The following is a 16,638-nucleotide window of genomic DNA, read 5'->3' as shown; positions in this document are numbered from 1 at the left end:
ATGCACATTCCTTTCCCTTAAGGAACACCACATCTGGGTCTATTGTTCCCTTCCTTGGACTCAGCACATACAGGTTGGATTCCCGCAGTCCGGTTACTTCCTGTGTCCAGCTGTTTATAGTTACTAGGGAGGATGATTCACTATTTGTCAGAGTCAGGAATGTCTTGAACAAACATTGTAGAGAAAGTGAATGAACTTTTTACACCCATCACACTTTTTCCTTGAATCTTACAGTTTTCAACATAAATCAAGAGATCTAATGAACCAGAACTGTTATGGTACCTGTAACTTTCCAGTAATATGTCCATTCAGTGGAATGTAGGGTGCATATATATTTTGACGTGTGTTATATGTGACTTCTTTATATAGAGGCTGCTATTCTTATTGTTTCTTGCCGAGGTTCATGTTTGTGCAGCATGTGTCTTTCATTTCAGGTCGCTGCAGTTCATTTTAGCTGAACTGCATGACTATCACACTAAACAAGAGCAGTGGTTGAAGCACCAGGAAAAACTGGTCTGGGAGCAAGCTCCCCTAGATGTTCGTTTGTTGGGACAAGATCATAGTTCCTTACTGAGTAATAGAGGTAAATAAGAGGTTAATTAATTGTTTAGGGCAGGCACACTGTCAAACTTCCTGCATTGCAAATACCATCTTTGCTTGCTTAATTCAAGCTGTCTGTAAATCATGCACGTTCATTTTCATTGTGGGGTGAAGAATAAATTCATGGATATTTCCCACATTTCATTTGATATATCGAAGATTGCATTGATAAAAATTCCATCATCAGAACTGCCAATTTGCTCTATTTGGTTGAACTATATGGGCATATGATTTGAGCATGGCTTGAAGCTGCCATGAGTGGAGTGGCCTGTGATTTCCCATTGCCCTGCCACATTCCACAGTGTCCACATCCTTCACGGCTTCAGTTTTAATCATCCAAAGAATTTGCCTACACATAACAGTTACACTTAACTCAGTATAGTGTCCTTACAGTCATTCCCCTGGTGCTGTGTTTACTTTTGTTTGTGTTTTGTGTTATACCATGAGCAGAAGTAACCTGTGGGTAAGCGGCCTCCGTAGTCTAGGGGTAACGTTCCCACCTCATGACTCAAGGTACGTGGGTTCAAACCCGGCAGAGGTCGTGGAATTTTTAAGGGCAGAAAAATTCAGGGAACAAGTCCTCTGGGAGGGACTTTAAGCCGTGGGTCCCGTGTCGTAGCTTTATGGCACGTAAAAGAACCTCATGTCTCCAAAGGAGGCCACTGAGCCAAATTAAGGACGTTTCCCGCCCAACAGTAGTCTCTAACGCCTCTGGTAGATGGGGGAAGCATCGAGACACCTCTGAGCCGGTAGAGGCCAACGTCTCTGGCTGAGTAGGGACTGATGGTAAGCACCAGTACCAGTAGGGTATAGAGGCTGGTAGAAGATTATAAGGGGACGCACACTAGATCAAACTGGTCGCGGTGCATGGGGAAACCCACCCCTCCAATAACAATAACAACAACAACCTGTGGGTATGTATTTCAGTTTTACAGCAGGTTCTGACCACTTAAATGCTAGGATTTAACTTCCCAGGTGCTTTTCAGAGCTAAATTACTTATGTCCTCTAAAGGCCATGATGTATTGCTTTGATTAAAATTTTATATTTTGGTTATTTTTTGTTCGGAATTTATAAAATTAAAGGCACATGAAAAAGCATCAGTCATTCTTCTCATACACTTTATCCCATGTTTGACACTAAAATTACTCTGTGTATGATTTAAGAAATAATTGCCTATTATTTGTTTTGGATACATATTAACGTCTTCTGAATTGGCATGCTCTTTTGAAATACAGGCAGAAACTATTACATAGCAGATTATAAAAGGAATCTAGTATGAGGTGTCACATGGTCTTTGCTTGAAGTCTGTACTGAGTGCTTTATATCACTGGCCTCTGCTTAGTCTCAGTTCCATATGACAGGGTTGATGGTCACGTGGAAGTTGCGTCAGTTACGGATAATAGAAAACTGATACTAGTATGATTATAGTGAAGGTTCCACAACCTTGAATATCACACTGAATGACTCAGTTGCTTTGAACAACTGCCAAATAGTTATTCATACACAGGTTAGGAATAGTCAGTTTAATACAGTCTCGGGTAGCTGTTCAGACTATATGATAGAAAGTATTTGCCTTCAGGAAACTGCCCTCCTGGAGTCATTCAGTGTTGTAAGCAATAACAATAAGCATTATTTACACTATGTACACTTCTTTGCTTTCTGTCTTTCCAAAACTTTTTCTGTGTTTGGTACTGCTTTAGGCAGGAAGCCACCCACATTCCAACATCACGTTCACTGCATATGTAACAGCTCTCTTTCATCTTCCTAGGGTTTATGGCAGGCGTTGTTGTTTTATTTTGGCAAGGAGGCCCAGGCACATAATCTGGAAGTGAGGGGCTGTTAGATGTTGAGGAATTTCCCCACTAGAACACTTTTTACCCTTAGATGAGATTCTTCTTTCTTTATGTTTCCTGAGAATCTTCCTGATGACACTTGTTTGAAAATGTGGAAGCAGACCAGTATGCACTGAGCAATAACAATTTTGCCACATGTATTTGTGACTATAAATGAGGTTTGATTGGTAATTTGACTCATTGAACACTTACAGATCATAAATACAGGCAACTGTAGTGCTATAGCTATCTAATTCACACACTGTACAATTCACTGCAGTGTGCACGAACTCTTGTTAGTCTGCTGTATCTTCATCAGTTGTCACCTGATAATGGCATCCAACACTGTAGCTTTCGCAGCTTCTGTATTCACATCGTTACTGGCCGGAAACTGTCTCACAACTCACTCTTGCTCCAAATAATGCCCAGGCTGGTGGTCATTTCACACCACCCTCCTACTATTCTGACTTCTGTCTGAAGACTGTCTTGTAATCGCAGCTGCTCCTTGTTATATAAGCCTTGGCACAAACTACGCAGAGAGCACTGCCCATCTGTTACTCCGTTGGTGTGTGTTATGAATCTGTTGTGGACAATACTTAGCAGTGGTCATTGTTTACAAAGCCATTACCTAGCAACAGCTGTTGTATAGCTTCTTATTTCATGGTTGATGCCTCCTTTCTTCTTTTCTGAGGGCTGCGCTTGTGAGGTCTGTGATTGGCCTCACCTTCCTTCCCTGTAGCTTGGTTCTCATGGCCATCACTCTCCAGCTGCTCCCACTGTTCCTTACTTAAGGCTTCTCATCCTGAATGGTTCCCTGATAAGGTGCGATCCAGTCCAGGTGTACCACCATCAACCTCAATCTAGAGTTCCACTGGATCCTGTATACCACATCATTTATCTGGGTGACTACCTTGTATGGGCCCTCCCATGAGGATTGGAGCTTGGGCGATTTCCTCATCATGTGAGCTGGGCAGTAGTGCCACACATTATCACCCTTGTGGTAGCCTGCGCAGTTGGCCAGTCTGTAGCAAGTTTTCATCCAATCACTGGCCAGCTTCAGGTGTTGGCAGGCATAATTGTGGATGTCATGTAGGTGGTCCATTAAATTTTCCACATGATCGACTGTGGGTTGTTCATTGTTGGGGTGATGCCCCAAACGCCAGGTTGCAGGCAGTCGGAGATCTCTTCCGAACACTGGACTAGCTGACTTTAAATCCACAGTGTTATGAGTGGATGCCCTATAAGCAAGGAGGAAGATGGGTAGTCTTGCATCCCAGTCCGTCTGGTGTGATGGGATGACTTTTCATATGTGTTCCTCGACTGTTTTGATGTAGCATTTAACCATACCACCTGACTGTGGGTGCAGGGGTATGGTGTGCATATTGCTCACTCCCAGGCATTGCAAAACTTTCTGTATCAGATGGGACTCAATGGCCCTGGTCACTATGTAGCTCCAGTGGTACTCCAAAGCAGCTGAAGAAGTTGGTAACAAGCACTTCAGCCACTGTCAAAGCCTCTTGATTGGCTATGGTATAGGCTTCTGGCCACTTGGTGAAATTAGAATTAGCAATTAGAAGGTATCAGTTTCCCAGGTCGCTTTGAGGGAAGGACTCTGCTACATTGATGGCTTTCCGTTTAGATGCGGCCGACATTGTACTGATGCATTTGGCCCTGATTCCTGGTTATTCAGTGTCTTTTTGACACCCGAGTGACCTCCTGATGGTCCACCATGTAGTTCAGTCAGTACATTGTTCACTCTGCTTCGAGGGAGAACTATCTGGGCTATTTTTGATCGTCTGTCGGTGGATTCCCAGTGGCACCCCTCACAGCAAGGGACTTCCATTGGCTGCAGTAGGTTTTGTACCTGGGGTAGCAGTTGCAGTGTCTTTCTGTTCTGGGTGGTCTGATCGCTACATTCTCCAGAATGGGCCCTATGTCCTGGTCATTCAGTTGTGCCCTTCTCAGAGCAGCTGCATCCCAGCTGGCTGTGGCTACAGTTGCAATAGCTCATACCTGCTTTATGTCTTTTAGGCCCTTTTGACACATGTTTGATGGTGTGTGAAATATCTCTCATGTATTCCCTATAGAGCATCACAAACTCATGGGGTTACATGTACCAACAGCATACAGTGTAGCCAGAATGAGATTTCAGAGAAGTTAAATATCAGTCTTGCACAGCATTAGTCCATAATTTTCATTTAACTGTGTACTGTACTGCAGGTCAGAGCTGTATGCAGCGGGTCCAGGATGGACGTCCAGTGTTGAGTTGTGATGTGAACAGCGACAGTCAGTTGCTAGCGCACAGTCTACAGATTGACATCACTCTTAGTCTCCAGATGCTTCTCAAGAATGTGGAATCCCAGGTCAGCTGGTATGAATAAGTTCTTAAGTGAAGAAAGCAGTCTTCTGGGATTTGGCACCGTGTATATGTGGTGTTAACCAACGTTTCAGAGGAACATATCACCTCCATCTTCCGGATAGAAGGAAAAATATAAGAAATCCACAAGCGAAGAGACCGTGAGAACCAGTAAAAGCAGACTATAGTTAGTTAGTTAGTTAGTTAGTTATTGGAGAGGGTGGGTTTCCCCATGCACCGCACCCAGTTTGATCTATTGTGCTTCCCTCTATGATATTCTACCAGTCTCTATACCTTACCGATATTGGTGAGTACCATCAGTCCTGACCGAGCCAGCGAGTTCGGCCTCTACTGGCTTGGTGGTATCTATAATGCTTCCCCCATCTATCAGAGGCATTAGAGACTACTGTTGGGCGGGAAACATCCTTGAATTTGGCTCAGTGACCTCCTTTGGAGATACGAGGTTCTTTTACGTGCCGTAAAGCTATGACATGGGACCCACAGCTTAAAGTCCCTCCCAGAGGACTTGTTCCCTGAATTTTTCTGCCCTTAAAAATTCCACGACCTCCGCCGGGTTTGAACCCATGTACCACGAGTCATGAGATGGGAACGTTACCTCTAGACTACGGAGGCCGCTAAGGATTTCTTATATTTTTCTTTCTACCCTGAAGATGGAGGCGATACGTTCCTCCGAAACGTCGGTTAACACCACATATACATGGTGCCAAATCCCAGGAGACTGCTTTCTTCATAGTCACTGCTGTGAAAGCCTCAAATCTTACAAAGTGCTTAAGTGTTCAGTTTGTCAGATATCCCCTTGAAATTTGGAGGACATTGCTTTTCTTATTGTCATTGTTATGAAATACCGTTTCCAATTGGATCCTAGTGCTAATTAGTTTTAGAACGGAATAGTGCCAGAACCAACTTAATTTGCAGTGTTTGTTCCTTCATCTTGGATGAATGTAAGGAAACGGGGCTCAAATCTGCTGCCATTCAGGAAGCTCAGGTTGGCCAGTGTCTAGCAGGCTTCATGCTTGTTAGCGTCTTTGTTAAAGTACCTGTGGTGCATGGGGAACCCTTCCATAGCCTTGCGAGGAATGCGCTTTCACAAATTAAAATCAATTTTGGTTGTTTTTCATAAACAGAGATGTGGACTGAAGAGTGCTGTCTTCAGGGATATAATGCCATTTAGTCTGGTGAAAGGCAGCCAGCATTTTGAAGACACATTCCCACCATTTGCAGGGTGAAAGAATAAGTCAAGCAAGCAGAGCTCTGTTTGCTGCCTGCTTCATGCTGATTTCTCATGTGATTTACTTTTTGACCCCGACGATCGAGGTGAGATATTCCTTTGAAACTCTGGTTAATTTTTCACTGGACTGCATGGTATTATGTCCATGAAGATGGAGGTCTTCAGAGCCACCATTGTGAGAACCTTGAATCCAACAGAGAAGCGGATTGGTGTCATTTTTGTATCGTCGTTTGGTGTGTCCAACCTGCACACACATGGAGCACATGTGAGTGCATGCACATACTGTTCTGTTCTGATTTCTTTTGCTCATGTGACCACATTTAGCTGAAAGACTTTGCAAAATGATTCCCTCTACACACTTTACTTGCATTACTGTAGGCGATAAAGCCATGTTTATAAGTAGGAGCTTTGTTAAAAGTGAAATTTATAGTTCTTTCACAAGCACTAATTGAACATACATAGCACATGTAACTAGAAGCAGAACAGCAATTAGTCACTTGGGATGAACCTGAAGGAAATTTTTATACAGGTTTAAAGAAATCTTCTGCCATGAAACCTGCATGAGCATAAATATGGCACCTCTGAACACATTACAGGTTGCAATCATTGGACAGACTTCATCTCTTGTATTGCCAATTTCTCAGTGATGTGCATGTTTTCATATTGTCATGTGTATGAGTGACTGTAGGAGAGGTTTGGATTGGTAATTGGACATTTACAGAACATAACTATAAATAACTGCGACAGTCTCATTGAGTTACAGACTCCAAAGATCACTATAACACACAGTGTCATCTGAGTTTGCTTTGTCTTCACCAGTAGTTACCTGGTGATGGATCCCAACAATGCCCTCACATTCTTACCAGCTGTCAACTGTCTCGCAGGTACCTCCTACTCTTCTAATTGCTGTCTCAGGACTCTCTTCTAATAGCAGCTGGCCCTTGTTATGTATCCTCAGCACGAACTGCACAGAGAACATGGCTTCCAACAGCTCTTCTATTGTTGTTTGCACATGTATTGTGACCATTACATAGCAGCGGCTGTTGTTTATGGAGCCATTACTTAGCAGCAGCTGTTGTATAGCTGCTTATTTTGCAGTGATTTCCTAGCAGTGGGTCTACATACCACAATATGTTAATAAATGAAAACAGGAACTGTGAGATTTGAGATTCTTACAGTTGTCAGTGTTAAGGTCCTTCTTAAAGTCTTCTTTTATGTGATACTATATAGTTTGGTAGATGGATACCAGTATTTTTGAGGAAATTGCTGCCTCTATCTTCATGCAAACTCTTTCTTCACTTCTACCTTGAAGATGGAAGTATCGAAGTCCTCCAAAGTACTGGTGTGCATGTACCATGCTACACAGCATCATATCCCAGAAGACTGTAATCCTGTAGCAATTCAGCAGGCATTGAAAGTCTTCGTCATGAAACAGAATTTTAAATTTGTTATCATCCTGTTCCTATTTGATGCTGCGATGTACTGTTGTAATTGTTAGAAATGAGATTTCCAAGGTAAGCCTGAAAATTTATGCTTTGTTTCTATCAACAAATTTTTTTTGTATGGAGCTATAAGATAATCTGAATGTACTGTGGATACAGGCAAAGAAGATCAGTGAACAGATGTCGCGACGAGGTCCTTTGTCTCCTGAGCTGATGACACGAGATCAGAATGGGGCTCAGATACTGCAAGCTGAAGGTCAGGAAGTGCTGTCAGGCAGCAGCATCAAGTATCACAGTCCCACAGTTGCACCTGTGTTTCCTGCAGAAGCCATTGAAAAAACAGAGGATCCTACCCAAGCATATGAACAGGAAGACTGGCCCCGCCAGGAGGAATGCATGGCACTGACTTCATCAGACTACTTCCCCCCTGTGTTCCTGCCTCCAGAGAATAAGGGATTTGAGTGAGTTCAGTTTATTATGCCTTACGGTTTATTCACCAGAACAGGTTTATTTGCCACCTTTTGTTAAAAGGTTGTGTAAGTATTTGTATGAATTACACATGAACTTCTCTTTATGCGTTAATAAATACCAATACAGATGTTAGACGTTACAGTTACTATGCCATGAGCTGGAAGGTTTCAGGTTTGATTCCCGATGAGACCAATGGATTTTTCAGTTGACGTAATCCTTCCAGCTGGACTATGGCCCTTGGGTCGACTTAACCTCTAAGAGAAATTAATACCAGGAATCTTCCTGGGGGTAAAGGGTGGCTGGTGCGTAAGGCTGACAGTCTCACATGTGTGAGTCAGATGTTTAGAAAATGTGGGAGCCTTGATGTCTCACAACTCTATGGGCATTCATGGCCTGTTACATTGATAGCTTTACCTTTACTCTAGGCCTTTATGATATATTCTAGCAGAAATTTTGGTTCAATATAAATCACTGTGATCTTAGTCTTTTGGGTCATGACAGCATGTGGTTTGGTAGCTGCTTACCAGTGTTTCAGAGCAACATGCTGAAGTGAAGACGACTGGTTCCTCTGAACCGTAGGTAACCCCCTGTCAGGCTTCATACTGCGATGACCCATGTAACCAGTCTTCATATTCACTGCCATGAAAACTTGAAAGTTCATTAATATAGCTCACAGAGCCATTGACTTCCTTGTGTGCGCACATGTAGGGGTCCATTCTGTCCTTTTTTATCGCTTTCTCTGTGTGTTCTAAAAAATGTACCATTTTCTGTTTCATTATTTATGGACATCATGGTTACATTGCAGTGAGCTTTGGTTGGTGTAAGAACTGTACAGAGAGTCACAGTATTGTTATGCAGTTTGTCAGTGGCTGACTAACAGTGTCATTGTTGGTTTATTTTGTAGAGTGCACTTATATCTGGGCCAACTGATAGACTTAGCTCCTGGCACAGAGCATCCTCTGCCATGGTACCCACCTCTTTGTGATGTTGCCAGCACTGATGCTGATCCAGAGCTGGATGCTTACTTCCCGTCCTCGCTAACGAAAGATGGTCTCCTGGATGTTCCCGTCCGGGAGGCCAGTCTCAGGCGGCATCTCACTAAATATGTTAGTGAGGGACATAACATGGTGGAAGCAGAGATTGGGCAACGGATTCTCACGGCCATCAATAAGGTAATCGTATGTCAGGAAGCATTGCCACTACTTCCTTATTTTCGTTGGCAGCTACTCCATACACACATGATCTTGTTACAGGGTGTTGGTCCAGGCTGGCTTCTGCAGACCATAGCCTCTCTGTATTGGCGTATACGTGGAAATTCCCGTAATGCAATGAACTGTCTCCGTATGGCTCTCACATCAGCTCCAAGAGAGTTTCATGATGTGGTGTTGGTATCTTTGGGCTCTTTGCTTCATAAGCTGGGATATCTGGATGAAGCACTTCGAGCTGCATCAGATGCACTAGCTATAAATACTGTAGAGGTGGGCAGAAAACATAATTTGTAACACACTGTATATATTTTCACATATGGAGTCACTATAGAAGGGGTTTGGATTGGTAATCAGATTTATTGAACACTTACAGAATGTAACTGGGGCACGCGGTAGCGTAGTTGGTTGAGGCACTATGCTACAAGCTGGAAGGTCGCGGGTTCAAGTCCTTATGAGGTCATTGGATTTTTTCAGTTGACCTGATCCTTCCAGCCGCCCTATGGCCCTGGGGTCAACTCAGCCTCTAACAGAAATAAGTACCAGGAATTAATTAAACAATTTTCCTCGGGAGTAAATTGCAGCCAGCGCGTAAGGCTGACAACCTTACAGCCATCTTTGAGCCGATTGTCTAGATAATGTGGGACCCTCAGTGTCTCGTAACCATATGGGCCTTCACGGCCTGTTACAGGGATAGCTTTACTTTTTTCTACAGAATGTAACTGCAAATAACCATGACAGTCTTGTTGAATTAGACACTCCAAAGATAACTAACTACAGCACATATAAAGTCTTCTCAGTCTTCACTAGCCATTGCTTGGTAGTGGCTTCCAATGGTGGATATTTTCCTTGCTCCAGGTTCCCAAACTGTCCTTGGCCTCAGCTGCCAGCTTCTCACTTCTCACAACAGTAACTCTGAACTGACTCAACCAACTCAACCTCCTACTCTTTTAACTACTGTCTCATAGACTTTCTCATAATGGCAGCTGGTCCTCGGCACAGACTGCACACAAAATGTCTCTTCCATTATTGTGCGTTCTCTCGTTGCCAGGGAAGCATGTCCACAGAGCTGTTCCCTAGCAACAGCTGTTGTACTGTCGCCTGTTTCCACAGCTGTTACTTGGCAATGGGTCTGCATGTCACAATATATAGAAATGTTCTTTAATGTCAGTTTCCTCTAACATAACTAATAGACAGCACTAAAGATACTATGAAATATCCTCCATGCTTAGGAAGTGTGCTGAAACAGTGCATAGACATTGTGGTACTGTTATTGGATACAGTTCAAATTCTCATTTCCCATCATCTTGTTTCAGCTGCACGAGTCAAATTTAATTTCTTAATTTGAATGTTATATCTCCTTTAAAGTGTTACCTACTCCATGTTTTATATGGACAGACAGGAGCCACATCCTGGGTTAAGGATATGTTTGTATATAAATGTAAACTCATTTGTAGGTGCAACTGTCAGCTGTAAGTGGGGACGGGACAAGAATTTTTGCAGCTCATAGTAAGGTGTTAGAACAAATTAAAAACTGATGTATGGAATTGGTAGATGCAGTTTGGAAGCTAAGTAGCACAGTCAGCATAGTGACTAGGCCATGGACTGGACAGCCAGAAAATCAAGGTTTGTTTTATAAAGGGGACAAATATTTTCTCTTCACCATAGCATTGAGACTGATTCTCTCCCATCCAGTGATGCAGTAGAACATGTTTCAGTTGGATTGACCATCTTCAGAAGGACACAATCAACATTTAGGAAACCACTGTTACCATGTATTATACCTTGTAACTACATATTACATGTTAAATAAAATAAAATACTGAAATACAACTTTCATTAATCAATCACACTGGATGGTGTTGAAAGTCATTTTAAACTCCAGATTGTGTGAACTAGCAATAGTGCTGTAGTTACATCGAGCTAGGCCGCGCCATAGCTCAAGCGGTTAGTAGCTGCCTTCCCACCACGGCGGCCCAGGTTCAATCCCGGGTCTGGTCAAGTGCGATTTGTGGTGGACAAAGTGGTCCAGGGGCAGTTTTTCTCCGAGTACTTTGGTTTCCCTTGCCAATCATCATTCCACCAATTGCTCCACAATCACCCTCAGCTATCATCTGGAGCTGGTACAATAGGCCAGAAGTGGCCGCAGTACAAGGGACTTAGTCCCACCCCACTAGGAATAAAACATACTTCTAGCTAATGATCTGTAAGTGTTCAATAAATCCAATTACTAAACCGAAGCCTGTCTATAGTGACTCCTACATGTGACAATATGTTCCTTGGTGTACTACATGACATTAAAGGTACATGTTACTGGTCCCTTTGTTTGCTTTCTTCCTTCATGCTTTGTGGAAGCTATGATTAATACTGTTCATCAGTATAAATCCTTGGCAATACATGTACTCTTACTATAAATTTAGATATCAGTCTTCCTGGATTATGTTCTTGTACCCTGAAGAGACAGGCTTCTCTAGGTAATCTATATGGCTACACAGTATAACTCATAAACACAATCTTAAATCTTCACTGCTGTGAAATCCTGACATTTTATACTATAAATTCATCATATTTTACTTAATATCCGAAGACATTGCATCTTTTCCTATTTCCTTCAAATTCAAAATCTCATAAAACAAGGATTTAGTATAGTTCCAGTGTCCTTAAAGTTAATGTTACAGAGTTTCTGCTGAGGTGTGTGGTTTTGTGAACTGTTGACAGCCAGCAACACATTTCTTACTGGCATCTGTGCTGGATGGTAAGGGTAACCATACTGGAGCCATACATCACCTCAAACAGGTCTTGACTGTGAATCCAAACTTTCTGGAGGGTGGTGACGTAGAGAAATATCTGGTGGCGGTTTCATGTCGTGAAAAGTTCAGTGCTAGTGGATACACCACAGCTTCAGGACAAGACAGCCCTGAGGTGGGTGCTTTCACTGCATGGTTTGTGTGTGTGTATATATACGTATGTATATATATATAGACAGAGAGAGAGAGAGCAACATCTTTCATATAGCAACTATGGAAATTTGTCTTGAGATTACATACAGTGTTTTGAATAGTTATACCATATAATTTGATCCAGTGGAGTCTCTGTAGCCTTTGGCTCTGTTTTTAGGGTAGAAAAGATCAGGTTCATCCAAAACATTGGTGCCTGTATACCAGTTTAGAAGGCATCACATAATCACTGTAATCTTAATATCTACCACCATGAGAACTTAAATATCTTAATAATAACAACAATAATAATAAAATAAAATAAAATGAAGATATTCTCCCCTGGTGCCCTCTACTGAAGTGCAGTGTGGTGCTACCACAATTGCCTCATTTATACCGCAGAAATGTATGGTTTTCTGGTGACAGATTCATTTTTATATGAATGCTTAAGACATATGTGAAGGAATGGAATATGAGGTTCCTACAAGCACATACACTTTATGCCCTTTGCCATGCCATGCTGGACCCAGGCAGAATAAATTTCAGGAATGCTCGCAGCTGCCCAGTTTCCAACCTGCTGTCTCATCTAAAAACTTAAAGACCAAAGTATTTTAATCTTTGTACACAGAACTCTTTTAATTTTACCTACTGTTTTGTGGGCCTGTTTTATTAATGGAAACACTTAGACTGAAGGTGCTAGAGAACAGAGTGCTGAGGAGAATATTTGGACCAAAAAGGGAGTCTGGAGAATAGCATAATGAGGGGCTTTGTAATTGTTACTTGCCCAATATTCTTTGGAGATAAAATTACATACCACAAGTTAGGCTGGTCCTGTAGCATGTGTGCAACAGTTGTGAAATGCACACAGAATTTTGATCAGAAAACACAGGGAAAAACAGCTTGGAAGAGCTAAGCATAGATATGATAATATTAAAATTAAAGTTACAGGATATGGTAGAAAGGTGTGGACTGGGTTAATTTGGTTTGGGATGGGGACCAGGGTTAATTTGAAGAAAGCAGTCTTCTGGGATGTGGCGCTGTGTAGATGTGGTGTTAACCGACGTTTCAGAGGAATGTATCGCCACCATCTTCAGGGTAGAAGGAAAAATAAGATCCGCAAGTGAAGATTTTTTTTTTTCCTTCTACCCTGAAGATGGAGGAGATACATTGCTCCAAAATGTCAGTTAACACCACATCCCAGAAGACTGCTTTCTTCATAGTCACTGCCATGGAAACCTCAAATCTTACACAGGGTTAATTAGGTTTAGGGTGGGGCCCAGTGGCAGGGCCATGTTAATGAAGCTTCAGATTCCTTAAATTTAGGGAATTTGTTTGCTAACCAAGTGATTGTTAGTTTCTGAAGAATGATTGTGCTTCAGGAGTTACTTTTTGGCTTCTTTGTGTCATGATGTCAGAAAAATTGATTTGAATTCCCTTTCTAACACTGTGTTTTAATGCACTGACACAGGGGGCACTGTGTCGTGCTATAGTGGGCATGGTAAAGCATCACATTTATGCTTTTAACACTGATGTGTTATGTTTCTAGGAAATGTGTGGGGCTACGAGTGGAGTGCAAGGAGGCAGGCATATTGCTGTGGAAGGACTCAAGGAGGGAGAGACAGTCCTTTGCAGTCCAAATGGGGAGCAGTGTCATGCTGTTCAGTGCTTTTCAACCACCCATGACAGTGGTAGGAATTATATCATCTTCTATAGAAAACACGAATTTAATGTATCTTACTCTTTTTTTTTAGTCTGTGATACACAGTTCTGTGCCCTATTTCATATGGTCAGCTGAAACTGAAGCCCTCCAAAATGTGGGAACTTGACTCCATTTTCATGAAGCAAGAATTTGTCCCTTGGCTTGAGTGAACTGTAACTTTATAACCTTAAACTTCTCAGCCATTTGAGGCAGTATTCTGTGTTCTGAAACTTTTCCCATCATCAGGTGTTTGATGAGTGATGTGACTATCTGCTTTCACCGTGCAAATGCTGTGCTCTTGGAGCCTGTTGGTCATACACAGTCCATCTCTCTTAATGTGGACAATCCAGTCTTATATAACCCACCTCAATGGGTGAGATGCTGATTTATTTTTGTAACGATGTGCTGTCTTAAGGAGCTTTCATTGTATATGTACATTCTTGATTTCTACAGGTGGAATTGTGACCCTTGAGCCAGCTGCAGTGTCTCGACTCTTGGGTCTCGGCTTGGGAGGTCAGTGTGGAGAGGGTCATGGCCTGCTTACTGATGTGCTTGCTGTGGAGGTAGACAGCAGAGCAACTGAACAAGTGGATGAAACAGAACTTGAACGCATGACTGATGATAGGGCTGTTCCCAATATGAGTCCTCGCAGTTATCCAAGTTTTAAAACCTAAAGACAGACACATAAAGTTGTAATACATTCCCTGAAAAGAGATTATTTATGACTTTAATAAGTTGGTATCAGTGCTGTTAGGAAAAGTAAACTGTTATTGGACAGACATGTGTTTAAATTGGTGCTTTTAAGCTCTTCCATATCCAGATCATTCCATATACGTTACATATGTGTATGTCACATATTGAACATTATGTATGATGTTCAAAGTAGATTCGTTGTCATGTGGGTTATCTGTTGGGGCTAGAGGTCACATGTTGTTATGTCATAACCAAAGTTGCTGTTTTGGAGTCAGCTTGTAGATTTCAACTTTGCAGTGTCAGTTTATACATTCTTAAATGTGTGTTGCTGTTCATTCATACACAGACAGCTAACACGGTGGAGAGCATTATCCCTTTTGGCAGTGTACAGTTTCTTTATGCAGTTGCCAGAAGATTATGACATATACACAGTAACTGTATGTTCTGTTGTTATGAGCAAGAAAATTAAATGAAAAATAAATAAGGAAACCATTTGCACTTGGTAGGCAACTGGAGGAAGTAATACAAAAGGGAACTTCTGACAGTATTAGTAGGCTAGTTTACATAATAATGGATTGTCCAATAGTTTTAAAAGTCCATAGTGTTATCAGCCAATGTAATTTCATCTAAAATTGATGGCTTCTGTACTCACAAGATCATAATCCAATAACGGACTCTTAACCTTTGAATAAGATGAAAGTTTTATGTTCTATTAATCTTTGATTTTTAGCATCCTGTTATGTTCTACACATATAATTCTTATAATGCCATCAATACAACTACCTAATGTTACTCATAATAGTGTTCTGTGATTATCCACTGCATGTTTTGAGCCTTTTTGTGGGTCGTCATCAGGTGGTATGGACGCTTAAATATCAATTACAGTAAACCCTTGCTAATCCATATTAGCTGGGGGGAGAGGTCATTCGGATTAGTGAAGCAAAAGATAGCCCTAAAAGAAAAGAAAAATACTTTGAAAACAAATAAATGGAAAATTTAATAATATAGGTAGTAGATTCTAAAGGGTTCTGACGATGGTGGATGACACGCAGAATTAGTGGGGTTTTGGATTTTCTTCCATTGTCTGGAATTCTAGACAACAGAGGACACGACATTTCAGAAAGTGGATCGGTTTCCGTCTTCAGGTGAGAAAGGAAAACACCTACTCAGTTGGGCCCCTTAGAAAGAGCTAATCTCAATCACTGGACTATAGGTAGTGCTGAGGAAAATAATAAAAAGAATATTACTGTGAGAAATGTGCTCGCTCCGCGCTGTTGCAGGTTTCTTCAATGATTGAATGCACTGTGTAAGGACACTAGCTGAGTTGAGTGTTTAGCCGGCATTCATAGCTGGTGGCTAGCCAAAGATTATGAGCCCGCCAACTATCTGGTTCTATATCTTCAGCTTTCAAAGGTTTATGTCAATCTTCCATACCTGGTAAAATACTTTACTGCACCTTACATCATGATACCAGACCATCACAAATATATTGTAGTTTGAAATTTCCAATGGGTTTTAACGTTTACCAAAACAGATTTCTGTGTCAGATATGCCTTCAAGTGCTACAATGCTAAAAGATGAGTGCACAATATTATGAGACAGGCATATGCAACAATGGCAACACCTAGCTTCTGAGTTGGTGTGTTCTAATTCTAGTCTTTTCATATGGTGTTTGGTGAGACATAATAAGTGTGGAATAGCTGAATACTGGGAGCTCATTAGTTCGTTCCTTTTGCTTTTTTAGGCCTCATATATTCTGGTGGAATACTTACCCAGGTAGTTTTGTCATAACTGGTTTACTGAGAGCAGTACATCTTCATGTCATTATTAGATCACTCTCTTTGACATACCTGTTGATCATAAAAAATTATCTTTCCTTGTTACTGGGTGTTTTCTCAATCTGCAAGATGTCCAGGCTTCGGTTCCTTTTTTCTCTAATTCGTCACTTTTCCTGTCTAACCTGTTCTCAATTGTGTTGTGTTGAGGTTATTTAATAGCTCATAGCGGTTTGCAATGGTAGGTATTGGAGGAGCATAGTTTACTTCTGGCGTACTGTCTCTCTTCCGACGCGTTGAGGGCTCATGAACCCACTTCCCTCTTCTTTGTTCCAAATTGTGAAAAATTCTCGTTGTGATGCACGTAGGATGCGTCTGT

The 16,638-nt window shown here is 41.7% G+C and overlaps 1 protein-coding gene and 1 long non-coding RNA gene across 2 annotated transcripts in view; one reads left to right on the top strand and one right to left on the bottom strand.

The window, feature by feature from the left end:
• Positions 1-15,200, top strand: part of LOC111862680 (tetratricopeptide repeat protein 17) — a 26,863-nt gene extending 11,663 nt beyond the window's left edge. Inside the window, exons 7-14 of the mRNA XM_023848241.2 lie at positions 435-583; positions 4,654-4,796; positions 7,640-7,941; positions 8,856-9,123; positions 9,205-9,429; positions 11,875-12,078; positions 13,639-13,780; positions 14,245-15,200. Coding sequence (XP_023704009.1) covers positions 435-583; positions 4,654-4,796; positions 7,640-7,941; positions 8,856-9,123; positions 9,205-9,429; positions 11,875-12,078; positions 13,639-13,780; positions 14,245-14,465 — 1,654 coding nt within the window. The 3' untranslated portion in view covers positions 14,466-15,200. The remainder of the gene's footprint in view (positions 1-434; positions 584-4,653; positions 4,797-7,639; positions 7,942-8,855; positions 9,124-9,204; positions 9,430-11,874; positions 12,079-13,638; positions 13,781-14,244) is intronic.
• LOC117282173 lies at positions 14,350-16,638 on the bottom strand. The gene is made up of 2 exons (XR_004512814.1): positions 16,335-16,638; positions 14,350-14,461 (listed from the first exon to the last, which is right to left on the bottom strand). It is a non-coding gene; the product is annotated as an uncharacterized LOC117282173 (long non-coding RNA).

Source organism: Cryptotermes secundus, unplaced genomic scaffold (assembly GCF_002891405.2).
Source record: "Cryptotermes secundus unplaced genomic scaffold, Csec_1.0 scaffold5, whole genome shotgun sequence".
Classification (NCBI taxonomy): Eukaryota; Metazoa; Arthropoda; class Insecta; order Blattodea; family Kalotermitidae; genus Cryptotermes; species Cryptotermes secundus.
This window is presented reverse-complemented; position numbering and strand designations above follow the sequence as displayed.